Source organism: Phocoena sinus, chromosome 2 (assembly GCF_008692025.1).
Source record: "Phocoena sinus isolate mPhoSin1 chromosome 2, mPhoSin1.pri, whole genome shotgun sequence".
NCBI classification, from domain to species: Eukaryota; Metazoa; Chordata; class Mammalia; order Artiodactyla; family Phocoenidae; genus Phocoena; species Phocoena sinus.
The window spans coordinates 2,534,970-2,562,951 of NC_045764.1; the positions used below are offsets into that span (position 1 = coordinate 2,534,970).

Consider the following 27,982-nt stretch of genomic DNA (forward strand, 5'->3'; position numbering starts at 1 on the left):
CGCCGAATGGCACATTAAAACTGCTTTGTAATGTTTTCAGTTGAACTAACACACAGATTTCAACCTTCCTACCTAGTTTCCTGTTTTAAAATACAATTATTGATTTTATTCTTCATTGTCGTTATAGAAACAATTCAAAAGGATGTCAGTGTAGGTGAGAAGGCTTCAAATCCTTTTCAAGCGAGTGCGCGTTTAACATAAAATTAGTACCGAAACAACTAGTTTTGTAAGGCCTGAAGCTAAGACTAAAAAGAATGTTCTAGTTGGTGTAGTAGAAAAAAAACCACACTGAAGCGTAAAATCTGTGACGGACGATTTATATTTAGTCGTGACGTCATCCGAGATCTGAAGGTAGATGAGTGGGCACCTGACCCGCTGGCTCTCAACATCTCCCAGATCAGAAGCGCCGGAGAAGCTTGAAAACAAAAAAATGCATGTGCCGGTCCTGGCCCAGGACCTGTGTTTTCAGTTTGGGTGGGGTGGGGTTTGTGTGTCAGTACGTCTTAAAAGCTCCCCCAGGGATTTTAAGGTACAGCCAAGGTAGAGCACCCCGCCCTTCTTCACCGAGGAGTCATGACTTAGCCCAGCTCAGACCTGCAAGTCAGGACGGAGGTAGAGAGCGTCCAGCTTCACACCCTCCTGCTGCAGACCTGCCCTCTGTGCTCCCTGACCTCACACATCCAAGATGCATTGCTAAGCTGACACCAAGTGTCTTTCTATAGGCACCTTAGCAAGTCTGCCGAGTGGAATTTATACAAAAGACAGTCACTCAGCTATTTTCTGATAAGGACCACAGGCTTCAGGGTAGCCCTGAATTTTCCACAGTTGCTGGTATTTGGTTCCTAAGTCCCGGGAGCCTTGGCAGTGGAAGTATTTGCACACAGTGCCTTTTATCCTTTCAGTCCCCTTTGAAACGGGCAGCCCCCCTTGACGTGCCTTAGCCATGATGCCAGAAACTGTGGTCTGGACCAGACAGGACGTGACGAAGCACGTCAGGGGCCACCGCAGGGCCCAGGAAGCACTGCCCCTCCGTCTGATGGTCCCAATCCACAAGCCAGGGTTGGTCTGGAAGGACGGGAAATACCCGCACCTTATCCTCAGGGCTCACCCCCTTCGGCACGTCTCTTCTTGGCTCTGCGCATTTCTAAGCGAGCCGTGTTCCGAGCTCAGCGTCAGACTCTGAGATCCCGAAGCGGTTCGGACCTCCCGACTGGGCTACGCTGCTTCCTTCCCCGTCTTTGTGCTCTGCCTGCCCGCTGTCCCGTCCGGTGGCCTAGACATCAATATGCACAAATTCACTTTATGATTTACGAGAGTATGTCCACTTCGGGAACAGAGGAGAATTTCCTGTTCCTGGAGACTGGACATCTCCATTGTAACATGACTTAAAAATAGGATTCAGGGTGAGCATAAATTCCTCCACCTGTTCACTGACCTGACGGAAACGCGGCGAGCCCCCGCGGGTGAGCACGGGTGGCGTAAAGGAGGCGAGGAAGACACGCGTGTGACTCCTGCCTGTGCTGAGCTCCCAGCCGAGCGTGCTGCCCCCCAGGGGACCCCAACACGAGAATTTGCTGGAACGCCAGGCAGGTCCAGTCCTGCCGTGGGTCACATCACATCCAGGCACATCAGCTCCAAGGACACAAAGCCCTGCAAGGCTTTGGGCTAAAATAGCAAAACGCCACTGATTGGGTCACATAAGTGGAAAGCGAACCGTTCACTCTGTCTACTGCCTACGTATTCTGCGTTCCTCTCACCCGCCACATGTGTTGGTTTTGGACTTCTCGGGCTCGGCATGACTTGTCTGATCTTCGTTCTTTTCCCCTCCCCTCCCCTCCCCTCCCCTCCCCTCCCCGACCCGCCCGACAGAAAAGGACAGGGGCGGCCGGACTGGGCGATATTTGGGAGACTTACAGAACACAACGAGACGATTTTGTTCAAAGAGAAATTTCTCGACTGGACGGAACTGAAGAGACCTAACGAGAAGAACGCCAGCGAACTTGCCCAGCACAAGGTATGTGGGACGATCAAGCCCCCAATCTCAGGGCTTGGTCTGGGTCCCGGCAGAGGGGCCTGGATGCTAAAAGCCTTTCTGGGGTTTTACTAGGACAGCAAACCGGCCTCCAGTCATGTTCTGACTTCAGGAGGTGAAAGCAGCCGTGTTTGCGGCTCCAGGTTTATCGGCGGCCCGTTCACAGTCGTGGCTGTCTGTCCCCTAAACGCAGCCTTTCTTTAAGTGCCCCGAGACAGCCTGAGCGCTGTACTTGAGGCCGTCCCACCGCCAGTGCAGCAGTGTGGAGTGCGACAGGCTGCCGCCGAGCATCTCTGCGTTCTCTCCTAGGACGACCCGCGGGCGGAGGTCAAGCCTTACGACGTGACGCGGATGGTGCCGGTGCCCCAGACGACAGCCGGCACCGTGCTAGACGGGGTCAACGTGGGCCGGGGCTACGGCCTGGTGCAAGGGGACGACCGCAGGCAGTTGGAGATCGCCAGCCTGTCGGTGGACGTCTGGCACATCCTGGAATTCGACTACAGCAGGCTCCCCAAGCAGAGCATTGGGCAGTTCCACGAGGGCGACGCCTACGTGGTCAAGTGGAAGTTCATCGTGAGCACGGCAGGTGAGTGAGCCACTCGCGTGTCCCTCGAGCCCCGCCGCGGGGATCGTGGCTGCCAGATACGGAGCGCGCGCCGTGTCTGCCCCAGCCGCGGGCGGAGGACCGGTCGAGGCCTATTCCCTTTGAGAACCTCCTCGTAAACCTCGTGGATAGATTCCTAACACCCCACCGTGGCCCACAGCTGTGACGTCTCCCTCTAGAAGCCGACTGGCGTGCTAAGGTTTCTCTGCCGCCCTCGCCCCTCCCCTGCCCCGTCCCCAGAGGCTTCCTAGGGACCTGATGATCTGTCCTCACATGATGGTCACCACGTGGCTGGATGCTGCCGAAATGAAAGCCATTAAGTAACACAGAGCCGACGCGTCAGAGCTGAAGCAAAAGGGTGCCATGACGTCACAGTAAATCCACGCACAGGAGACGCATTCAGAATGAAAGACGCATTTCCTCTGAGGCCGAGAGCGCTGACCGTGCTCTGTGGGTCTGGCGGAATAAAGACACGGTCAGAACGCCTCGTGGTTCCCACGAGTGCTGTGCTCTTGGTGGCGAAACAACACACTCCGTGCTGTGCTCTGCGCTGGAGGCAGTGAGGGTGGACAGCAGCAGATCTGGGAGAAATAATCCCTTTTTCCTGCCAAGAAGAAAGCACGAACCAGGCTGTGCACGGTGTCCCTCAGCCCGGCGCATTTAGGAGACAGTTTATGACACAACTCGGTGGCTCCGAGATTCACTTGCCCAGGGAGTTGGTTCACCTCTTTCCAGCCGCATTGCCGTCCGGGTGTGGCTGCCCCGCCGGGCACAGGGCGGAGGCCACTGTTAGCTGATCAAACACCTGCAGGCTTAGAGCCGTTTGGTTTCTTTCCTAGTGTATCTCTGTGGGTGAGACACCTTTTAAAATGTATCTTATGGAAACATAGTTGATTCACAACGTGGTGTTAGTTTCTGCTGCCCAGCCACGTGACTCAGTCATACGTAGATATGCTTTGTCACTGGATCTTGAAGAGAGTCCCCTGTGCTCTGTAGTAGGACCGTGTTGTTTATCCATCCTGCAGGCACTAGTTTGCATCTGCTCGCCCCACCTCCCAGTCCCTCCCTCACCCCCCTGGCAACCACAAGTCTGTTCTCTGTGTCTGTGAGTCTGTTTCCATTTCACAGATAGGTTCATCTGTGTCGTATTCTAGATTCTACCTATAAGTGATATCGTATGGTATTTGTCTTTCTCTGTCTGACTTACTTCGGTTAGTTTGGTAATCTCTAGGTCCATCCATGCTGCTGCCAATGGCACGATTTTGTTCTTTTTTATGGTTGAGTAATACTCCATTGTGTGTATGTGTATGCATATGTGTGTATGTATGTGTGTGTGTGTGTATATATATACACACACACACACATACATACACACCACATCTTCTTGATCCGCTCATCTGTCGATGGACATTTAGGGTGCTACCATGTCCTGGCCGTTGCGAATAGTGCTGCTATGAACATTGGGGTGCAGGTATCTTTTTGAAGTATAGTTTTGTCCAGGTATATTCCCAGTAGTGGGATTGCTGGATCATATGGTAGTTCTATTTTTAGGTTTTCAAGGAACCTCCATCCTGTTCCCCATAGTGGCTGTATCAACTTCCATTCCCACCAGCAGTGTAGAAGGATTCCCTTTTCTCCACACCCTCTCCAGCATCTGTTACTTGTAGAGGTTTTAATGATGGCCATTCTGACCGGTGTGAGCTGGTACCTCATTGTGGTTTTGATTTGCCTTTCTCTGATAATTAGCCATGTTGAGCATCTTTTCATGTGCCTGTTGGCCATCTGTATGTCTTCTTTGGGGAAATGTCTATTTAGGTCTTCTGCCCGTTTTTCGATTGGGTTGCTTATTTTTTGTTGTTGTTGAGTTGTATGAGCTCTTTGTATATTTTGGAAATTAAGCCCTCGTCAGTCACATCGTTTGCAAATATTTCCTCCCAGTCCATAGCTGTCTTTCGTTTTGTTGATGGCTTCCTTTGCTGCGCAAAAGCTTGTACGTCTGATTAGGTCCCATTTGTTTATGTTTGCTTTTATTTCTATTGCCTTGGGAGATTGACCTAAGAAAACATTGGTACGATTTATGCCAGAGAATGTTTTGCCTGTGTTCTCTTCTAGGAGTTTTACGGTCTTATGTTTAAGGAATAAGACCCTTTTTTTGGGTGTCAGTAAATATTCCTGGCCCTGCCTTCCAGAAGCATACGGTATAAATGACGGGGGGCAAGTATGGAAGAGGTGCTTGCCTCCTGCTGGGGTAGGAGAGCTCCGTTCCCTGAATAGGATCTGGTGGCTGTGGGAAAGCCCAGCCGCCGATGGGCAGGCATCGCAGGTGGGGAGGCGGACCGCGGGCCTAGAGGCACCACTCTGGGCTTCACCACCCGCGCTAGGTGAGTGCCTCACGGAGGCTCCACGGGATGTGTTCTGTCCTTTCGCCAACTTCTCAGGAGAGGAACAAGACACCAAGATTAAGGAACGCCCCCTGCAGTCACACGGCTAGGAGAGAACAGGGCTGGACACTAAAAGCCCCTTTTTCTACCCAAGGAGGCCTTATAGCCTGGGTCTCAGTCTTCTCTCAGGCCCCACGTGCCAGCTGTGCAACTTGGGGAAAGCGACTTAACCTGTCTGAGCCTCGGTTTTCTCACCTGGAAAACAGAGCTTCTAAGACCCAGCCCGCAGGGTCCTAGGATCTGGTGCGTGGTGTTTAGCGCAGAGCCGACCGCTTACTTACGTGAGGCTACAGAAAATCATCATCGCTGACGTTTCCAGCAGCCAGTGCATAGTTCCTGCACTGAACCTGAAGATCGGACAGATAACGTGGACCCACCCCAAACGACAGCAGTTCTCAGAGGGTCTCTGTTGCGGGTTTAGGCTGCTGAGCGTGTGCAGAGTTGGCAAGCTGTGTACGAAGCTGCACCGCTTGGCAATAAAGACGATAAGAGAGAATTTAGTGGGGAAAGATCTACTGACCGTTGGTGTCGTGGACCTGCACCCAGCGTTCTCCTCCTTAAGATACAGGAAGTGAGGGGACTTGGCGTTTTACAAAACCACGCTGGGCACTACAGCTCGAAATTCAGTCGTTTCCGTACCTCAGCTGTTAGATATAAAACAAGAAGTCATGGTCAGTGAAAGGATGACTAAAACAATATGAAAATGAATGAATTTTAAAAACATCTCAGGTTTCTGAGGTCTTCCTTGACGATTTACTTGGAGACCCCTAAGAAGCGCTGATCTGACCCAGGCAAATGCTTGCTGTATTTCTCCCCGGCGAACACAAGGTACGTGTCACGGCCTGATCCAGCAGCTCCGTAATGGGCGAAGTGACAGCTTTGACCAGGCCCAGCTGCGGAGGATTAAGTGAGGCCGGGCAGCGCTCAGATTCCAGGCCGTCCCTCGGGGGGCAGAAAAGCGCGGCCCGATGGCATCCGCAGCTGCCCCGTGGTCGTCACGGAAGCCCCGGCCCCGCGGTGTCAGCTGGTCCAGCCCTCACGCTGCTCAGACCCCACAGGGGCCGCACCTGCCAACGGGGCTGAGCCCGGGGCCCCTCTGGGGCGGGCCCAGCAGACAGCAGTCCCGGGGGACACAGCGCAGTCGCCCTCTCGGCAGATGCCGGGCAGCCTGCTCTTGGGAAGTGAACTGTGGCCCCCAGACTAGGGAGCCCAGAGGCCCCGGTGGTCAGTGTCCTGCCCCAGAGGCTGCCTCAGGCGCTGCAGGGTGTGACTCGTGTCCCCCCAGGGTCAGCAGACAGGCAGCTCTGGGCACCCAGAGACACTGCGTCAGGCCACGCTGGAGCGCCATCCAGGGGCCAAGTTCCTGTAGTAGGGGGTCGGTAAATGGGGTCCGGCTGCAAGACGGCGCCAAGAGCAGCTCGCTCTTCGTACCTCGGTTTTCTGTTACTTCGTAAACGCAGCTGCTGGCGGTGAACTTCCTCTTGAAAGCAGGGTGGACGGCGGGATGCAGTGACACGCTCAATGCGGCCTCGGGGCCAGGCCGCAAAGATGATAGCCCAGCAGCTGTTACTATATAGCTTAGCCTTTAATTTGCTAAAATTAAAACGAAAGAAATGAGTCAAAAAGTAAGTTGTACATAGGATTAAAGTTGGGGTATGCTGAAGAAAACTGCAAGGAAAATTCATGAAAACTTTCACGGGATATTTTTGAGGAACTATCCTATTTTAGGTATATACACACAAGCCCATTTTTGAATGTCAGGATGTAAAACATTGGTTGGTTATTCAAGCGTGAATGTATATTTACACAAAGTGCTCCCCAATTCCAAGATACGTGTCAGCTGCTGTGATCTGTCATCTGTTTCATGCATATCTCTCCCCAGTAATCTAGTTGACATGAGAGTGCGGGATTGCTAATCAAAGGTAAGCGTTTGTTCCTACCTAAGTTAGCGGAAGTTTCAGTGGAGTGGCTTCCAGGTTAACAGTGGACATGTACCTATTCCTGGATGGTTCCTGTTCACTTTGCCCACTTCAGACTACACAGGCTTGACCGCTTCAGGTTCACAGTAGAAGGCACTAAGGGCTGAGCTTGGTCAGAGTCCTTTAAGAATTCTCATAATCATTTGTGAAAATTGTTCTAGAGGACTTTGATAAAGGGCCCCCGCAAAAAATATCACCTAAGTATGGCCCCCAACCTCTTAAGAACTTGAAAACAATGAACTTTCTTCTTACCTTCAAACCTCAAGACAGCTGTGACTTTGTCAGTGGGACTGGAGCTGAGGAGGACTGAGGTCGTATAGAACCAGGGGATCCAGTTCTTCTTTTTTTTTTTTAATTAATTTATTTTATTTATTTTTGGCTGTGTTGGATCTTCATTGCTGCGCGCGGGCTTTCTCTAGTTGCAGCGAGCGGGGGCTAATCTTCGTTGCGGTGCGTGGGCTTCTCATTGCGGTGGCTTCTCTTGTTGCGGAGCACGGGCTCTAGGCGCGCGGGCTCAGTAGTTGTGGCTCATGGGCTGTAGAGCGCAGGCTCAGTAGGTGTGGCATGTGGGCTCAGTAGTTGTGGTGCATGGGCTCAGCAGTTGTGGCTCGCGGGCTCTAGAGCGCAGGCTCAGTAGTTGTGGTGCACAGGCTTCGTTGCTCCACGGCATGTGGGATCTTCCTGGACCAGGGCTCGAACCTCTGTCCCCTGCATTGGCAGGCAGATTCTTAACCACTGCGCCACCAGGGAAGCCCCAGTTATTATTTTTGATTGTTAACACGCGTGGGTACCATAGCCACCTGCATCCTCCCTGGGTTGACCCCACCTGGGGCCACCCGGGCATCTGAGTCGAGAACTTAGTCTCCGGATGCCACTCGGCCTAGAAGGCTCTGCCCCATGGTCGCTGCCACTCGGGCCTCTGCCCACGCACCTCCTCGGAAAGGCCTTCCCCCACCAGGCACTCGCAGCAGCCCTCCCCCGCCCCGTGTCACATCCCGTCTTTTCCTCACGGCGCTTCCCACCCTCCGAAGCTGCCTTGCTCAGTGCCGTGGCCCCAGTATCCGGAAGAGTCCTTGGCACATAGTAGGTGCTCAGTAAGTATCTGCTGAATGAAGAAATGAGAGAAATCTGGAGAGAGATCTACTCCTAAAGGTTGCAGTTTGGGGTCTGAAGTACCATCTGAAACGACCACTTGCCCAAAGAGCTTTCCGTGACTGCCCTTCAGTGGGGTCTGTGTTCTGTGTGCTGCTGACATGTATCCAGTGCCTGCGAGGTCCCAGACAGTGAGGATAACCAGCCCTTAATCCTGGCTACAGCCCTGGTGGCCGATATCATTTAAATCCCAGATTATTTTGTGAAAGCCATAGGTCAGCAATTTCTCTCTCCCCTTTCTGACACAACTTGGAGACTTCAAAGCGGTTTTTTTTACTAGAATAGTCTTAGCAGACTGCATTTTCCCCTTCGTGCTTAAAGCTGGCCCAGCAGTCGTTTGCAGTGTCTTTCCTCCCCCAGCTAATCTTCTGCCAAAGGATGGTGTAATGTGGAAAATGCGTCTGTGTCTTCGGGAGCCCTTGACCCTGCTCTGGCGTCCCCACTTTTCTCTGTCACACACTTGGATGGTCTGCCACCTCCCCCAGGATGACAGGTGTTTGTCTTAGGGTATCAGGAGGGCCCTGGAGATCATTTTTCTCCAGTTTGGAGGCTCAGGATCCGTTCGCTAGAAGAAAGGCGGTTTCTCTCTCCTCCGAAGCCACGATCGACGTTCCCTCCAGCTGTGAATGCCTTTTCTCCCCAGCGCTGCGCCTCTACTGTCCATCCTCACAGGGCCTGGAGGCCTGAGCTGGCACTGGCTCTCCTTGGGCTTTGCCTGCTGCTCACCCCGCACTCTGCTCTCGTGTGTGTCCGCAGTGGGAAGTCGGCAGAAGGGCGAGCACCCGGTCAGGGTGGCCGGCAAAGAGAAGCGTGTCTACTTCTTCTGGCAAGGCCGGCAGTCGACTGTGAGTGAGAAGGGCACGTCGGCTCTGATGACGGTGCAGCTGGACGAGGAAAGGGGAGCCCAGGTAAGTCCTGGAGGCAGATGCGCCGGAAATGAGGGAGCTGGCCTTTCCGGGAGCCGGAGGGTGTGTGGCCTGGTCCCCTAAACACAAAGACAGTATCGTCCAAAGCCCCTTTAGTCCTGGTCTGGCTTCTCCAGGTGTCAGGGTCTGCCTCATCTTTCATCTCCCCACCCCCTCACCAGGAAGGCAGACCTCTCGCCATAGGACCTTAAAGTACACCTGCAAATAGTAAATCCACAAAACAAGCGCAGAGAGCCCATGGGTGGTTTTTTTTCTTAAGTTTCCACTGGACTGATCATCAAGGAACTAAAACAAAGAGATGCCATTTTCCACGCCTCAAATGGCGGAGATTTTTAAAGAACAGATCCAGGGCTGGCAGGGATTCAGTAGGATGGGTGCCCGTGCCTGCTTCCACTGAGGAGTGTAAACTACCCATCCTGAAAGCAACCACGGCTTAGGAACCTTGAGATGCTCATACACTTTGATCAGTGATTCCACTTACACAAACCCATCCTAAGGAGGTATCAGGGACTGATGTAAACATCGAGTCTGCCCACCATCTGCGTTCCTCACAGCAGCCTGAGTGATTTTTCTAGGACACGTCAGATGGTGCCCCTCCTTGTCCTTCATCACACTCGGACTACCATCCGAGGGTCTCCCCGGGGGTCAGCCCTGCACCCCGCTCCAACCTCCCTCTTCTTGCGCCTGGTCAGGCCACTCCCACCTCCTTGCAGTTCCTAGACACACCTCTTTCCGCCCCCCCCACCCCAGGGCCTTTGCACTGATTCCCCGGCCTGGAACACTCCCCCTGAAACCTTACACGATTCGGGTTTCTGTTTGAATGTCGCCTCCATGTTTTATCCACATCCCTCCCCATTTTCCCGTCCTTCTCTGTCCCTTCGCTCTGCTCTATTTTTTCATAGCACTTACACCTACGTAAAACAACATTCATTTTGTTTACTTATTTTATTCTTTGTCTTCCCCGTGAGCATGAAAGAGACTCTGTCTGTCCTGGTCTTACCCACCGTTATAACCCCAGGGCCTGCATGACGCCTGGCAGGTACCACTACCCCAAGTCAAGGTTTTGAAAGCAAGCATTTCTTTTTAATGTTTTGTCCCTTCCTTTATTACCAGTAATTAAGAGTTAACTCTGGGGTTTGGGGGACCATAACACCCTGTGCAGATCCTTTTACTGTCTTGGATGAATAGTTAAAACTAACATCAGGAAAGAGAACAGAGGAATTTTCTCCAGAAATAGATCCACACTCACTCAGCCTTCCAGGTTCCTAAGAACCAGTCCTCTTCCCTAAAAAGTGTTTAATGCACATGTTCCACTATGGACTGTATTTTCCAAATAGCTTTCAGGGACAAACAGTTGTTCATTTATTCCTCATAGTGGATCATTTCAACTCTTTTTTTCCCCTCTTTTTCTCGTAAAGGCTGTGAACGAGTATGTTTTATCTTGCCTTCAAAATCATCCTTAGAGTTCTGAGTCTTAATCTAATTGGAGCATTTAATTTTTTTTATCAATCCAACGGATGGAAAAAATCACTGCAGAAATAGAAAACACTGCCACAGGATGGCTCTTAATGACACAGAAGGGGCCCTGAGATAAGTTAACTCATGGTGAGAAATGTGTCCTACCTTTCAACGCTCCCCGACCGCCAGGCTCAGTAAACACTTCCTTGCCTAAGGGGATAGACCTTGGCAAAGTGAGAGTCAGCTGACTCGGCCCTAGTACGTACGTTCCTGTTACTCTGCTGCGTCTCACGCCGACGTGTGACTGTTGTGCTGACCGAGGCGCCGCTGAGTGACAGGCCCTGTGAGTGGACCAGAGCCTGCAAGAGACAGTTCCTTTCCCCGGAGTCACTAAGTCAGTGATTAGTCATTCTCACTGCTGAGAGATTTTCTTTATTAAAAACATGTTTAAATTATTAATCACGTTATATCCGTACCGTGGAACACGACCATTAAAATATCAAAATTCACGTTAAGAATCTTACGTGATGACAGAAAAACGTCAGCTGAAGAAAATCTGGGGATAAAGCAACATAAAAAACAGCGATCCTATTTGGGAAAAATGTATACCTGAAAAATATTTTGTATTATAGGAAAGCTACACGCCAGAACTGTAGTAGCGTTCTCGATAAATCACAGTAGTATCAGTGGCTTTTATTTGTACTTCTCAGTATTTTTCAGATTTTCGACAACAGGCACGTGTTATTTTTATGACTCCCCAAAACCAGGACACGTGGCTCACTATAATGTGTTTAAATCGGAAGGTCCAGGTCCTGCAGGGCAAGGAGCCCCCCTGTTTTCTGCAGTGTTTCCAGGGAGGGATGGTGGTCCACTCCGGGAGACGGGAGGAGGAGGAAGACAACGCACAGAGTGAGTCACTTTTGCTGCTGGAATTCGACTCTGTTCTCCTCTCCGGGAAGGTATTTTTATAGGCGTGGGCTTTAGAGTAACTCTTCACGTAGCTGCGGCCTGACGAGCGAAGGCCTCCTGATGTCTGCCTTATAAATCAGCTTCCTGGGTGCCTCCCTCCCCCTTCCTTCCACGGAGTTGCCTTCAGAAAGCAGCTTTGCATAAAGGAGGCCGCAAGATGACTCGACCTTAAACTGGATCCTGGAGGGGGAAAAAAAAAAACCCAGTGATCTCTTCTAAATTATGAGATTTTTGTTGACCAGCATCCAAAAACCAAAAAAGAAATCATAGTTTCAGAGCCTCTTAAAAAATATGCCTGTTATGACTTACCTAGATCTTTATAAGTAAATTATGTAAAACTGGTTTTTCTGCATCGTGCACTCCGGGCAGCCTGCTTCTAACTATAACTCAACAAAAGGGGCTTCCCGGGACTCAGAAAGACCGCAGCCTGGCCTCGCCTCCACCTGCCCCTCCAGACACAGAAAGGAGGCGGGGCGTGGGCTGCCCTGCAGGCTCCCCTTCCCTCCAGGCCCCCTCCCCACGCCGCCACGTCCTGACTGTGCCACCGGTGCCCCCTGCAGGCGAGTGGAGGCTGTACTGCGTGCGCGGAGAAGTGCCCGTGGAAGGGAACTTGCTGGAGGTGGCCTGTCACTGCAGCAGCCTGAGGTCCAGGACGTCCATGGTCGTCCTCAACGTCCACAAAGCCCTCATCTACCTATGGCACGGATGCAAAGCCCAGGCCCACACGAAGGAGGTCGGAAGGACCGCGGCCAATAAAATCAAGGAACAGTGAGTGCCGTGTGTGTGAGCACCTCTCCCAGGGGCTTCCCGGGTGCAGGCTAAGGGTCCTGAGGTCCCCGTGGACGCCCCGTGTGCCCAGAGGGACTCAACGTGGGGAGCTGAGCCCCACGTGGTCAGGGGCCCTGAAGGTCCAAGTTCATGTGACACGTGTCCAGCCCAGACCTCTCCCCCGTGAGGGCCTCCCCGCTTCCTGAGGACTTACCTGCCTCCGTAAACGGCACAGGACCCCCAGCAGCTTCTCTGAAGGTGTGATTTGGCTTTTGAATTGTCAACCTGGAGTCCTTGGCTATTTAAAGAGAGCAAATTTCAAATATTTAGGGGAGCAGAGTTGGTTGTATCAGAGCAGTGGAAGGTTTAAGGGCATTTAGCCAAAGACAGTTGGGAGACCACCCACTGTGTCAGACTGAGGAACGCCCCCTCCTTCGGGGACAAGTGTGTTTCCCAGCATCCGAGGCAGCTGCCCGAGTGCTGGGGGCCCTTCCTTTCCCAGACAGGCACCCACAGGTGCCCACGACCCAGAGACAGCACACCGTGACAGCGCTAGGTGAGGACCCACCCTGGGGAGGGGAAGGCGGGGAGAGCCCAGAAGAAGCTGTGCCGCCCACCACCTGCCCAGGTGCCTCTGTGCATCCCGGGCAGCCAAAGAGCCCAGTGCCCCCTCGAGCTGAGACCTGGGAGGACCTTGGTGACACCCGTACAGTGGAAAGGAAGAGTCTCCCGGGGCCACATCCCACCAGGTGCCATCTGGTAAAATTCACTCTCTGGGCACCAAAGCGGTGCGGCCAGGGTCTGCTTCCCCGACGGCACACACGTGACCCAGCGCACGTGGAGAGCGGGCGGGGGCGGGGGGCACCTTTCCGTTGTGGACAGCTGTGAAGCGAGATGCTTCATCTCCCGTCGTCATTCTGAGAGCCAGCAAGCTAGATGATAGACAGACAGGGTTCAGCCAGGTCTCACATGGCACTGAGGCCCATCAGGTTCGCCCCTGGACCCCTGAGAAAAAACAAAATGAATAACGAACACTTACGAGCCGCCGCCTGAAGTCACGCACAGATCTAGGGACCAGGGCCGTGCGAGGCGCCACACCCAGCCCCGGGCCGAGGAACGTCACGGCTTCTCTGTAAGCCGGCCCCTCCCTGCCGCGCACACTCAGGTAGCACAGAGCGGGTTTTGATTCGTTACAAGAACTGTTCTCGTTAGAGAGTGGGAGCGAGCGGGGGACCGGTCTGCAGGTCTGGCGCGGTCTGGCTCTGGGCCGCCCTCACTCTCGGGTCTCGTGCAGGTGTCCCCTGGAGGCGGGGCTGCACTGCAGCAGCAAAGTGGCGGTTCACGAGTGTGACGAAGGATTGGAGCCCCCGGGATTCTGGGGCGCCCTGGGCAGGAGGGACCGGAAGGCCTACGACTGCATGCTCCAAGGTAAGCCCCGGCCCCGGCGCCCCGGCTCTCTCGGCACGCGTTTACGCGGGAGCCGCGCCCAGGCCGACGCCTCTGGGGCCAACGGGAGGCTGAATGATGCGTAAGGCTGATCGTGATGCCAAGGAGAAGCCGCGTGTGTCAGAAAATAGCTACGGGTGACAGAGGTGGAGAGCTAAGAAAGAAAGACTTCTTCCTCCAGGAGAAAATCACACAGGGCTCCATGGAAGACAGCACGTACCGGAGCCCTGGAGGTGTAGGTGTGGCTTGGAGAGAAGTGAAGGAGGGGGGAGATTCCAGGAGGCGAGCTGAGCACAGCGTGAACCTCTGGAACAAGACACTCTCGGTGTAGCCGGCGTCCAGGCTGCAGGGAAACAGTGGGGTTTAAGTGAGAGAGTGGGTCGGTCTTGTCTTTAAATACACAAGATACAGATCGACATACGTGCAGAATAACGTCGGAAAGAAAGCGAACGATCACTAAGCCGTTAAGGCAGGCCAGGCCCTGTCTAAACACCTGCTGGACGTTCACTCACTCAGTGCTCACAACCCAACAAGCTGCCCTGGTCACCGATGGGGAAACAGGCCTGGGGTGGTTAACCAGCTTGCCCGGGTTGGATAACAGCGGGATGTCCTCATGACCGCACCACCATACTGCCTTCTCAGCTTTTACAAACTTTTACATAGGTTTTTAAAGTACAGTTGACCCTTGAACAACATGGGGGTTAAGGGGCCAACCCCGCACGCGCGCGCGCGCACACACACACACACACAGTCGAAAATCCACATGTAACTTGTAACTCCCACCAAACTTCTCTACTCACAGCCCACTGCTGACCGAGAACCTTACCGAGAACATAAAGAGTTACATACAGTTTGCAGGTTATATGTATTAAATACTTACCATAAAGTACGCTGGAGAAAAGCAGATGTTATTAAGACAATCATAAGGAAGAGGAATTACATTACTGTATCGTATTTATCGATAACGTAAATTTCCATCATGTTTACGAAATGAATCATTTGTCAGTACCTACATCAATATTCTTAGATGACACAAAACACTACAGATGTTATACGTATTACTAACACTAGACATCAAAAGTGAAAAGATATACGTATGTTCCCATATCTCTTCCCTCTATGTATATGTGTAACTGATTCACTTTGTTATAAAGCAGAAACTAACACACCATTGTAAAGCAGTTATACGCCAATAAAGATGTTAAACAAAAAAAAAGAAAAGATAACGTGAAAAAGAAATTCCTATATACAGGTGTAACGAAGCAGCAGCAATGTGATTACTTTACAGTCCGCCAGTGTCCCTGATACAATTGCCTCGCAGCAGCCCAGCCTATGCGCTAATGAACAGTTATAACATTTTTATGGCATACGGTGTTACAGTCCCCTTCATAATAAAGTACTGGAAACATTGTTACGTTTTTATAAAAATCACTTACCCGTCATGATAGGCTGATACACAGCTTCCCCAATTAGAGAGAGGCATACTGTACGGTAATGTAATTCTCTGAAAGCGAAGGTATAAAACAGTAAGAAAACTAACACATTTTATTTCAACTATCACCTCATGCCTATGTAAGGACAGGCTAGTATCTACGTATATTTGATGCATTCATGACATACCTAACTTTTCTTACTTTTTTCAATATTTCTAGGCTATTCGGTTTGTCCGCAGGTTTTCTTCAGTGTCACAAATCTCCAAAACATTTTTCCAATATATTTGTTGAAAAATCTCCACGTATTGGACCTGTGTGTGCAGTTCAAACCTGTGTTGTTCAGGGGTTAACTGTACTGCATATTGATGGTGGGAAATGTTTGAAAGTACAAAGAAATTAAGAAAAAATAAGATCCTTATGATGACGTCTTTCAAAGATGCGAACCAGAATTAACATTTCCTTATGCAGTAAATACTTATTTTTTAAAATAAAATCTGGATAGCATTCTTCATACACACTGTTTTGCAACCTGCTTTTTCCCTTTAATTTATTGTGAACAATTTCCCAAATCCGATTTTAATATTTAGACTTTTAATGGCTGCAGGGTATTTCACGAGTATATCTGCGACTCTCTACTTAGCCTGTGTCCTAGAGTTGGAGAGCTGAGTTCTTTCCAGTTTTCCTCTAACGATAATAAAGTTGCAAATAATTTTCAAAAGAATCAACTGCGTTCATTTCTCGTTAAGGAAAATTCCTAGACACGATCTCCTCTGCTGAAGGTAGTATAAAAGCCTTACAGTTACAGATCAGCAAGTGTCCCCAGAACACTGGCGCCAAATGCCACTCTCACCAGCAGTTTACAGACGTGCGTTTCACAGCACAATCATGCACTCGGTTACTTTTTCCTGTTTGCCAACATTGATGGTAGAAATTGCTGTAATTTAATGTTTTCAATTAGAATGTTAAATGCTTTCTATATGTATTTTTAGCCATCTGTACTTCCGTTTAGGTGAATGTTTTCTTTGTGCCTTCACACTTTTTAGATATTTATTGTTTCATTATTATCTTCCTTTACAGACTACTAAGGATATTAACAGGTTTCCGTATTTCCCATCTTGTCACTTGCCTTTTAGTTTTCTTCGGTTGGGGGTGCTTTTTGTAGAATGTAATTTTTCATTTATGCCTAAATCTCTTCTCCTTGAATTACACTTCTTTCGTAATTATGATTAAAAAGGCCTTCCCCACCTCCAAGTTCAGATAAACCTCACCTCTTTTTACACTTTACAATGCTTTGATCATTTCACGTCTAACAGACATTAATTCTCCAATCCACCTGGAATTTACTTTGGTGCATATTTTGTCTTTAGCTTTTGTTCTCTTTTCTTTCAAAGATCCTGGAAATTTTAACTTCACGCCCCGCCTGTTCATCCTCAGTAGCTCCTCTGGCGACTTCTCAGCCACCGAGTTCATGTATCCAGCCCGAGACCCCTCTGTGGTCAATTCTATGCCCTTCCTGCAGGAAGACCTGTACAGCGCCCCGCAACCAGGTATGGCCCACAGAAGGGGGTAGTCGTGCCGAGCCAGCAGAAGGCACGCCTTCCAAAAGGCTTTTTACTTTTGCATCTAGTAAGCAGTTTTTAATTTGCCAAGTACACTTAATATTATCTCACTTAATCTTTATATTATCTCATTTAATCCTCACACCTCCCCCCCCCCAAAGGAAGTTGACATCAGTCACATATTATAGTGTAAAAAACTGACCCTCAGTTACTCAACTCACCCAAATTCGTCAGTTAAGAGTAGGTTGAGTGCAACTGTGTCAGGCATGAGTCTCTGCTGTTCTCTCAGCCTTCCCTCCAGCTTGCTGCTTCATAGTCTCCATGTGGCTGCCCCTGCTCCAGCCATCATGTTTCTGTTCAAAACAGAACGAAGAGTAGGGAAAAGGGCAATGATGATGGCCATGTCTCTCTCTCACCAGATAAAGCAAAAGCTTTCCCAGAAGCCCCCAGCAGACTTCCATTTACATCCCCCTGGCCAGAGCTCTGTCCCATGGCCACCCACCAGCTGCAAGGGAACCTTGCAAGAGTCCAAGGAGCAGGGGGTTGGGAGTATCTGTGGAGTGAGCAAAAGAGCAGTGTCTGCCATGCTGCACAGCAGGGCCAAGGCCCGTGTCTTCTGATTCCAAGGTCAGGGCTGTACCCACTTGACTGCCACCTCAAGGCAGAGGCTGTGCGCTCTTGTCGTGGGACAGTCACAGCCACCAGAGACCAGGCAGTAGAGACAGCTGAGGCTGAGGTCGGCCGCCCCGGCCTCACGGCATCTCTGCTCTCATATTACAAGAGCCTGGAGCGGCACCAGGAACTTCCCGGACCCTGGCAGCCCCGATCACCACCTTAAAACCTCGATGGTGCACGCGGTCGGCCAGTGTCTTAAAAGGGGCTGCTACCGACCTCTCCGTCCTGCGGCTCAGGTGGGGCAGCCTCCGCTGGGCTTTTCAGAATTCTGAGATGCAGGCTACGAAAGGACTCAGGCGGGCTGGGCTGGCGGGTGTGAGAGCCCTTGACCACGTGGAAGAGTCAGGCTGACGGTCTGCTGAAGGGAAAAGGGGGCAACACTTGATTTCCAAAGCCCATTCCTCCCTGAAAGAACCATGGACTTAGATCGCCTGCAAAGCAGTCCTACGTGGGGCATGACCACTGATGACCCAAGGGCCAGCGTGATGTACTTTCAGTACGCATTTTGGGGGATCAGCGGCGCTGACAACCCCTTGGGGGTCACGTGTGTCATCTGTCCCACTCTTCTCAACCGGCCAGGACCCAGAGGGCGGCTGCAGGAGGGGCAGAGGGGGAAGGAATGGGGGGAGAGGGAGGAAAGAGCCCACCTCATCAACGCCATCTCTCTGCCTCGAGGCATCTCCTGCTTCACCGTTCAAAGGGCCAAGACATCGGGGGCACCCTCCCTGTGGCCCCGAGTTTACCTGCCAAGCGGATTCTCGCACTGACCGAGGCGGCAGGGAGGGAGGCGTCGGTTCGCTGTGGGGCAGAGCCCCTGACTAGACGTCTGCTCTGCTCCGCCCTCGCAGCACTTTTCCTTGTTGACAATCACCACGAGGTGTACCTCTGGCAGGGCTGGTGGCCCGTGGAGAACAAGATCACCGGCTCCGCCCGCATCCGCTGGGCCTCGGACCGGAAGAGCGCCATGGAGACGGTGCTGCAGTACTGCCGAGGTGAGGCCGCGGCGGCGGCGGGTGGGGGTGGGGGGGCGGCCCGGATACACGCTTCCCTTTCCACGGGTGCCAGCAGCCTGGATAAAGCCGGCAGGACAGCCCCGAAACCGACTGCTTTCCTTGAACTCTTTTGAGGCTTTACTTTTGAGATTAGTACTTTCTCAGCTGCCAGCATGAATGAGATTTCATTTTTCTCTTTCTTAAATTGAAGTAGAGTTGATGTAGAATATTATGTTACAGGTATACAATGTAGTGATTCACAACTTTTAAAGGCTGTACTCCATTTATATTTATTATAGAATATTGGCCTCTACTCCCCGTGTTGTACAGTATACCCTGGTGGCAGACTTTATACCTAATAGTTTGTACCTTTTAACCCACTCCCCCTATCTGGCCCCTCCCCGCTTCAACAAACTAGTGAATATCATTTTTCTCTTTTATATTATGAGGCCGAATAACCTGTCACCCTCGAGGTTAACGGCCGAGTTGTGGGATGCCTGGCCTGGTTAAAACCCTTCTGCACTCAGGGTCAATCATGCTGTGGGACACCAGGCCCCATCCACGCACTGTCCACACGCAGTGTCACCCCCGTCGGAGGGTAGAGGGCGCCCCCCCATGGCAACTTTTCTGTCATCTGTTACTCTGTTTAGTGTTTTACCTAAGTCAATTCATGGCTCTTCTACTATACCATCCACCTAAAACGTCTGGTCTTTTATATAAAACGAAGATGCCAGTGATTAATTTCTTACCTGAATTTTTAAGATTTCATTGATTAGTATTACTGAATATCCACAGCTGATTTTCTCTTGGAAAGCTCTTTCGTAAAAAATAACTTGATAAACTTCCCACCAAATGTTTAAGCTAAAGTAGCTTGTAAAATGCTGCCATTAGCTGGTAATTCACACCGAACTCAAGGCTGGGTAGGCAATCAGAGGAATACTTCACAGGTGAGTCCAGGAGGGACGGTCCCACCCAGACGCCAGAGAGGCTTGCTTTTCTCCCATCCAGGGACCCAGAAGTGTTTGTTGGGTTCAGCAAGTTCAAAGTCAGGTCGATCCCATGCAATTTCAGCCACAGTCACACGCATGAAATTAACATTTTTTGTAAACATCGTGGCGGGGAGGGGCTACAAACGCATAACTTCCATTTTAACCCTTAAGTCAAGAGATGCAAACGGAAAAAAATTACAGGGGAAAAGCCAGGGCCATCGGGGCCATGCTGGGTCTGTGACATCTGCCTTCTGTGTGACCGCAGGAAAAAACCTCAAGAAGCCGCCCCCCAAGTCTTACCTCATCCACGCCGGTCTGGAGCCCCTGACCTTCACCAACATGTTTCCCAGCTGGGAGCACAGAGAAGACATTGCAGAAATCACAGAAATGGTGAGCACGCCCCTTCCCCGTCCAGGGGGCCCCCTGCCTTCCGGGCTGTGGGAGGACCTCACCTGGGAGAAGCAGCCAATTGCATCTCACGTGGGAACACGTTTCCTTGGTCACAACACGTTCACCAGTCTCGCAGAATCAGCTCAGGAAGAGGAGGGGCCTAAGGAGAAGTCAGTGGACATATTTTAGTAATCTACACACGGCTTACGTTCTGTCACTTAAACGCAAAGGTGAGTTTAATTAATTTGGAGCAGCCGTCTCTTCCTCCTGTTATAGCTGAAGATCCGCTGCTTCTCCGAGTCCACATAAGGCACCGCAAAGGCGCCCCGGGTCTCAGACCCCAACCTTGGGTCAGAGGAGACGCGAAATAAGCCCGTGGGGAAGTCCCTGCTCGGCTGCGTCAGGGAGTGGAGGTGTTGTGAGCCCGTCCTGAGGGGTATATGGCTCGTCATGAGCCAGAGCGTTTACCCTTTCCAGCTGCACCGAAAAGAGGAAGCTTACTGCCGCTATGTAGAATTTCTCAGTGTATGAGCTTTGAACGCTGCTTGCAGTAGCAATCCCAAGGGCATTTTTGGTGTTGCGGGAGACAGGTTTGTTCCGTTCAGACTTTCTCACTGTGTAGGAGGAGGGCCACTTCCCTGGCACAGATGACGTGGAGGGGTATTTGATAGGAGGTCTGGATAAGTTTAAACAAACAGCAAAAGTGTGCCGCTTCTCGACCACGGAGAGGGCCTGCTTCATCTCTGCTGGTGGCCCTAAGCTCGCTCCCTGGAGCCCAGTGGACTTGACCTTCACAGACGGGGGCTCAGGCCGCCCGGGAGCCGACAGGCCCCGTTGCTGCGGTCCAAGTTCAATTACATGAATCACTGCCGTTGTCCCGTGTGCCCTGCAGACCCCCGGGGCTGGCCGGGGGGCTCTGGGGAGTCCTGTACAGCCTGCGGGCCATCGGCCAGTCTGCCGTCGGGCAGGTCGTGATGAGAATTCACTAAGGGCCGCTCTGTGCCAGGCACTGCTCCGAACACCGCACTCAGCTTCGCCTTTAATTTTCACAACAGTCCACTAAGATCCAGCTGCTTCTTACCCCATTTCACCGGCGAACTAGCCGAGGCATGGACACTCGGAGAAGCGCGCCCCGATCTCCGACGCGTTCCCTCCGCCACTCGCCCTCGATCCCTGGTCTGTGTGCAGCTGAATTCACATCATTCCCCACACACTCCTCCACCCAAAGGAGGTGGCCCACTGGGGGGTACCAGGTTTAACAGAGGAAGCTCGTTCACCCGGAATAACCTGTTCAGATGAAATGCACACAGTGGTTTCAAAACAAAGAAGACCTCAATTCAGCGCCAGCAAATTCTAGATGCATTTTCTTACCTCCTTTTTCTACTGACCATTAAGAGATGGGGTCTGAGGGGGTGGAGGCGGTGATTCCTTTTAAGGTTAACTGTTTTTAAATATCTGTAAACAAGTTCCATTATTTGCATGCTTCCAGCGTTTCAACTTCACGTTTAATCATCTTCTGGATAACTCACTCGTGTGATAGTCCCTAAACTTTCTCCTGATGTATGTGAAATGCCGTGCAGGTGAGATGGCATCTCAGAGCCTCGTCTCCCTGAGCGGGGTCTCCAGGCTGCAGTGCCGGGGGGCCGGGGGGCATGTTTTCAGGCACGTGATGAAACGTGTTCAGATGTGGGACACGGAGGTCCCCCTCTCTGCCCCCTCCTCTTCTCCAGGACACGGAAGTTTCAAATCAGATCACCCTGGTGGAGGATGTCTTAGCCAAGCTGTGCAAAACCATTTATCCACTGGCCGACCTCCTAGCCAGGCCCCTGCCCGAGGGAGTTGACCCTCTGAAGCTGGAGATTTATCTCACCGACGAGGACTTCGAGGTAAGCGCTTCTTCAGGTGGGACAGCATTTGAACACAGCATGCGTGGCTTGTCGGAGGGTCCTTTCACTCAGGGCGTTTCTTTCCCTCCTTCCAGTTTGCACTAGACATGACCCGAGACGAATACAATGCACTGCCTGCCTGGAAGCAGGTGAACCTGAAGAAAGCAAAAGGTCTGTTCTGAGTCATGAGATGCTGGAGGAAACCTCTGTTGTCACTTTCAATACTGTTGGACCAGGAAAATGGATGTGTTTTGTTTTTGGAAGCGGGGTATGGCTAGTCCTTTAAAAAATATTTTACATCTGCGTTTTCGAGACCTGAAGCGATCAGCTCTCCTGCTTGTTTGGGAGTTGTGCATTTTGTAAATGTTCCAGAAAACTCTCTGGAAACACACCTTCCACGATTGAGCAGACGATGTTTATAAGGCATCCGCAGCCCCACGCGCGCTCACGCAGGGGGTCCTCAGCGAAGGCCACGGCACTGCCCTCCTGGTCCTGCTAAGCGCTGCCTGTTATTACTTTTTAAGCGGTTCCCTTTATAAATTGTTATTTTGATAGTTTGTGGATTCTAAATATATATATATTTATATAAACACCGTATAAATCAAATATGTATTTAACAAAGCAATACGTATTCATTCACTTTTAAGGGTTTTTTTCGTGTCAAAATAACATTAAAAGGTAGTTGCTTCTGTTGAATTAGTTCTGCCACCAACGCGTACCTTCACCCACGTTCAGAGGCGCCTCCTTCAGCGTTAAGTCGGACTCGTTCTGAGTGCTGCTTCCGGTGCTAAGTTGAACAAAGAAACTATACTTCCAGGCACAGGCTCTTAAGAATCTGTGCGAATCCACCTTTCTACCTTAATATCGCCCCCCGAATGTATAGTGCCTTGTGTTATGTACAGTTTATATACAGAAGAGTTTGCTCTGCATTTTTTGACGATGGTTTGGAACATCATCTACAATTTTACGCTGAAATGGTAGAAATTTTAAAAAGAATCTCAATTTCTAATACCTGTTGTAAAAATTAAATGTGTCATTCGGCGATGGAAGACTCCAAAATAAAAGCTTCAGAATAAACACGACTATGAATTGATTAGTTCACACTGAGTTCCTTTCTGAAAAATATTTTTTTGTAAATGTTAACCTAGTACCAATATTCCACGATTCAGTATTAACTGCCGAAACTCTTAATTTAGCTCAGGGCAAGATGTCATACGAGGCTATAAGGCTAAATAGACAGACATGCGGCCCGTAAAGCAAGCTGTAAGTCCTACGCCGAAGAACATATTTTTGCAAGTCATCATTCAACAGAAGCCCTTTACCCTCAACTGTAGCTGCATCTCAAATTCAAGAGCTCAGTGCCTTTTTAAAAACATTGCAGACACAAGGCATTTAGAAAGCGTTAAAAGCTCCTCACCAGGGCTTCCCTGGTGGCGCAGTGGTTGAGAGTCCACCTGCCGATGCAGGGGACAGGGGTTCGTGCCCGGTCCGGGAAGATCCCCGTGCCGCGGAGCGGCTGGGCCCGTGAGCCATGGCCGCTGAGCCTGCGTGTCCGGAGCCTGTGCTCCGCAATGGGAGAGGCCACGACAGTGAGAGGCCCACGTACCGCAAAAAAAAAAAAAAAAAAAAAAAAAAAAAAAACAACTCCTCACCAGCTCTTATGTTCTTAAACTCCTAGGTCCAAGGGAAAAAAATTTGAAAAAGAAACTAACCACAACATTGTAAAGCAACTACACCCCAATAAAAGAAAAAGAATATGTATACCGGCTCACTTTGCTGTACACCTGAAACTAACAACACACACTGTAAATCAGCTGTACTTCAGTCAGTCAGTCAAACCCCAAATCCCTGGTTTTGAACAAAGACCACAGAGCCGCTGTGAGTTACCACCATCCGCCTTGGTCTTAGTTCACACATCGATCACAGAATTTCCTTAAACTCCGTCGCTGACTCATGAGCACCCCCCCCCCCCCCCGCCCCATGCCCCAGGCCTGTGCCGGGTCAGGGGTCTCTTACCTGCTCTGGCCCTACCACTTGATGACTGCGTGACATTGGGCAGGCATGGAACTGTCCCATCTCGATCTCTTTTTAAGGAAAAGAAATCAATCCTATAACTGCCCACCTCCCAGGATTGATTCTTGGCGAGGAGGGCTAGATCCCCACTGCTACCAATGTTACCGTCATGGCAGTGGACTTAGGAAAGCAAGAGCGTTGACGTTAAGGAACACAGTCACGCACCTAGAAACGACAGGTTCGACCCAAGCAAGTGGAACCTTCCAAAGAAAAAATGTAGAAGGAAAAGTAGAGAGAGCGGTTCAGACTGTGTGTCCCATGGGTAGTAGGCAAAGAGGAGCAGAGGGGGGCGCACAGAGCCAGGAGGACAACCAGTGAGTGTCAGAGAGGCAGGGCTGCCTGCGTCGTGACCGTCCAAGGAAATCACCTGGATCCTTAGATGCACAGAAAGTAACCAGGGCTGTGATAAGAACTTCCAGAGGACAGCCTGCTGTAGGTGTGATGAATAACACAGAGTCATCAGCAATACCCATTACCCCAAACTGTCCCAAATGCTTTAAAACCGCGTACATCCACTGGTACTAAACACTGTCCCCCAGCGCTGTGCTCTGTCTGCCTCTCGCCTCTTCTCTGTAAACAGGGAACCCTGTCTTGCATTTCATAATTACTTCTCGCCTCTTTTCTTGAGCTGTTCCCAACTCTCTCTCTGGCCTGCAGGACTAGATCCTCTCGTATGTGGCTTTGTGATCCTTTTCCCTTCGTAGCAGGACATGACCTTTGCATCCTGGGAAAGGACCCCACCTGAACATATGACATGCTAAATCTCAACAACTCAACCACCTGGGCTGCACCTCTTCTCCGGTGCCACTCCAAGGCAAACCATCTGGGTAATATTTTTTTTTTTTTGCGGTACGCGGGCCTCTCACTGTTGTAGCCTCTCCCGCTCCCTCTCCAGAGCCTCAGGACACACGTGACATCTTGTCTCCACCCAGATATCCGTTCCCCTCTTTAAAAGTCCTTGAGTTCAAAAGCAGCAAATGAAGAAAACACCAACTGTTTTTAATAAAAATTCCCGCAGAAATACAAGCAGGTTCCAAAGGACAGGAGCCATTGCCCCAATATGTCCTTCTCGGGCTGTGCCCGGGTCAGGGTCAAAGACTGCTCAGGAGCCCACTTCATTCTCTCCTTATTTTAAAACTTCAACCCCACTTGTGGCAGAGCTCCCATTCTGGTAAAAGGAGGTGCACTCCAGAAACAGCTTGAGAATCCGTTTTGGCCCTTCACTTTTGTTTTTCTTGCCTTCTGATTATAAAAGTAACACTGTCTGGGCTTCCCTGGTGGCGCAGTGGTTGAGAGTCCGCCTGCCAATGCAGGGGACACGGGTTCGTGCCCCAGTCTGGGAAGATCCCACATGCCACGGAGCGGCTGGGCCCGTGAGCCACGGCCGCTGAGCCTGCGCGTCCGGAGCCTGTGCTCTGCAACAGGAGGGGCCGCAACAGTGAGATGCCCGCGTACCGCAAAAAAAAAAAGTAACACTGTCTACACAGAGACTTGTAGTACACAAATGTTCACGGCAGCATCATTGATAATAACCCAAACCTGTAAACAGCCCACCTGTCCATTGGCTGAGAAACAGGTAAACAAAACGTGGTACATCCACACAATGAAATACTATCCAACAGCAAAGTGAACAAAGCACTGGTCCACACGGCGACATTCATGGACCTCAGAAACATCGTCATTCAAGGACTGGGAGTTGGGGATTAGCAGACGCAAACTATTATATATAGGATGGGTAAACAACGAGGTCCAACTGTAGAGCACAGGGAACTATGTTCAGTATCCTGAGATAAACCATCATGGAAAAGAAAATGAAAAAATATATGTGTAACTGAATCATTTTGCTGGACAGCATAAATTAACAAAACAAAAAGACAACTCACAGAATACGAGAAAATATTTGCAAATGAAGCGACCAACAGGGGATTAATCTCCAAGATACACAGATAGCTCATACAGCTCTATGTCAAAAAAATAAACAACCAAGTCAGAAAATGAGCAGGAGATCTAAATAGACGTTTTTCCAAAGAAGACATACAGACGGCCAAAAAGCATATGAAAAGATTCTCAACATCGCTAATTATCAGAGAAATGCAAATCAAAACTACACTGAAGTATCACCTCAGACTGGTCAGAATGGCCATCATCAAAAAGTCTACAAACAAATGCTGGAGAGGGTGTGGAGAAAAGGGAACCCTCTTGCACTGCTGGTGGGAATGTAAACTGATAAAGTCACTATGGAGAACAGTACGGAGGTTCCTTAAAAAACTAAAAATAGACCTACCACATGATCCCACAATCCCACTCCTGGGCAGGTATCTGGAGAAAATCATAATTTGAAAAGATGCCTGCACCCCTACGTTCATAGCAGCACTATTTACAGTAGCCAAGACATGGAAGCAACCGAAATGTCCATCGACAGAGGAATGGATAAAGAAGATGTGGCACACATATACAATGGAATATTACTCAGCCATAAAAAAGAACAAAATAATGCCATTTGCAGCAACCTGGATGGACCCAGAGATTATCACACTTAATGAAGTAAGTCATAGAAAGACAAATATATGATATCACTCATATGTGGAATCTAATTTTTTAAAAAATGATACAAATGAACTTATTTACAAAACAGAAACAGACTTAGAGATATTGAAAACAAACTTAGGGTTACCAAAGGGAAAAATGGGGGGAAGGGATAGGATTAATCAGGAGCTTGGGATTAACATACACACACCACTACTATATATAGGATAGATAATCGACAAGGACCTACTGCGTAGCACAGGGAACTCTACTCAATACTCTGTGATAACCTATATGGGAAAAGAACCTGAAAAAGAATGAATATATGTACATGTATAACTGAATCACTTTGCCGTACACCTGAAACTAACACAACATTGTAAATCAACCACACTCCATAACATTTAAATAAATAAACGGGGGGGGGGGGGGGGGAAGAAACGTCATTCAATGAAAGAAGACGGACACAAAAGGCTACATATTGTTCAATTCCATTATACGGAATTTCCTGAAAAGGCAAACCCATTCAGACACATGAGTGGCGGCTCGAGATGGAGACGGGAGTGAAGGGGACTGGGGATGAGCCCCAGGGAACTCTTCTGGGGGGCGGGGGGCTGACGGAAACAGTCTAGAGCTGGATTCTGGTCGTGGCGGCACAACTCTGCAAAAGCACTGAGCCGTGCACTCACGTAGGCGTATTTTACCGCATCCGATATCACGCCGCGAGGGTGCTGCTTCAGAAAAAGAGTAACACTGATCTATGTGGAAAATGTCAGCATTGTAAGGATATATAATTTAGGGATGGAAAATCATAGCTATTCTTGCTGTTAAAGAAACGATCACTCATGACACTGGTCAAGACAGTAAGGCAGGAACTTCCCTGGTGGTCTGGTGGTTAGGACTCAGCGCTTCCACTGCAGGAGGCCCCGGTTCAATCTCTGGTTGGGGAACTAAGATCCCACAAGCTGTGAGCTGTGCCCCCCCACCCCCCCAAAAAAAGACAGTACGGCAGACGTTACTCAGAACAATCATGATAGGTGTAGGGGCCACTGCTGAAGGGGAGAGAGACTGGGCTCAACTCCAGATACAGAAGGAAGAGTGGGGATTTATAGTGAAGAAGCAGAGGTGGGGTGTGGGCATCAGTGGATGGAGAATCACTAAGAGGAAACATCAGGGTAAGGGGCGGATCTGGTCATATCAACCTAAGAGGACTCTTGCTGAGTGCAGGTCAGGGTGACCAGACACCGCCTCGGGGGATGGTGGAGACACCCGATCAGATATCGAGGGTGATGAGACATCAAGGGTGAGGATCTTGCTACATGTGGGCCTGTCCTGGAGGCCATGCCCGAGGACAGGCTCAGAGTAGCCTGACTCAAGTTGGCCAAAGACAGTGTCTTCATCACCACTTCCCATACACAAGTACTTCAGTGGTTTGATTTACAGTCTTCCAGATTCTTCTTTACATCAACTAACATAGAGATGTGTGCTCACGTTTGGGGTTTTTCCAAGGGAAAACTTGCATTTGCTCCCATCAGCAGTAGCGCTCAGACGCTGGTCTCTGGATGTTGACCGGCCGTGTGTGAGGCTCTGCGGTCACGCGGGGTGCAGTGTGAAGGCCCCGGTCAGCATTCAGTGCTCCTCAGAGGGTGGGCGGCATCCAGCCAGGGCCCAGACGGAGGTTTGG

At 50.4% G+C, this 27,982-nt stretch overlaps 1 protein-coding gene and 1 long non-coding RNA gene across 10 annotated transcripts in view; one reads left to right on the top strand and one right to left on the bottom strand.

Moving 5' to 3' along the window:
• SVIL (supervillin) overlaps window positions 1-22,784 on the top strand; it is a 245,350-nt gene extending 222,566 nt beyond the window's left edge. For all 8 annotated transcript variants that reach the window (XM_032618924.1, XM_032618914.1, XM_032618919.1 and 5 more), the window contains 11 exons: window positions 1,870-2,014; window positions 2,342-2,618; window positions 8,965-9,116; window positions 11,396-11,501; window positions 12,122-12,329; window positions 13,624-13,757; window positions 16,600-16,755; window positions 18,291-18,434; window positions 19,689-19,813; window positions 21,544-21,699; window positions 21,795-22,784. In XM_032618924.1, coding sequence (XP_032474815.1) covers window positions 1,870-2,014; window positions 2,342-2,618; window positions 8,965-9,116; window positions 11,396-11,501; window positions 12,122-12,329; window positions 13,624-13,757; window positions 16,600-16,755; window positions 18,291-18,434; window positions 19,689-19,813; window positions 21,544-21,699; window positions 21,795-21,881 — 1,690 coding nt within the window. In that variant the 3' untranslated portion in view covers window positions 21,882-22,784. The remainder of the gene's footprint in view (window positions 1-1,869; window positions 2,015-2,341; window positions 2,619-8,964; window positions 9,117-11,395; window positions 11,502-12,121; window positions 12,330-13,623; window positions 13,758-16,599; window positions 16,756-18,290; window positions 18,435-19,688; window positions 19,814-21,543; window positions 21,700-21,794) is intronic.
• Window positions 9,129-19,680, bottom strand: LOC116747241. 2 transcript variants are annotated; one of them, XR_004347970.1, is made up of 8 exons: window positions 17,659-17,794; window positions 16,989-17,120; window positions 15,396-15,519; window positions 15,212-15,279; window positions 13,996-14,118; window positions 13,195-13,334; window positions 12,544-12,627; window positions 11,571-11,741 (listed from the first exon to the last, which is right to left on the bottom strand). It is a non-coding gene; the product is annotated as an uncharacterized LOC116747241 (long non-coding RNA). The 2 variants fall into 2 exon arrangements; XR_004347969.1 differs by lacking the exon at window positions 15,396-15,519 and having other exon boundaries at window positions 9,129-11,741; window positions 17,659-19,680.
• Window positions 22,785-27,982: the final 5,198 nt, after the last annotated feature.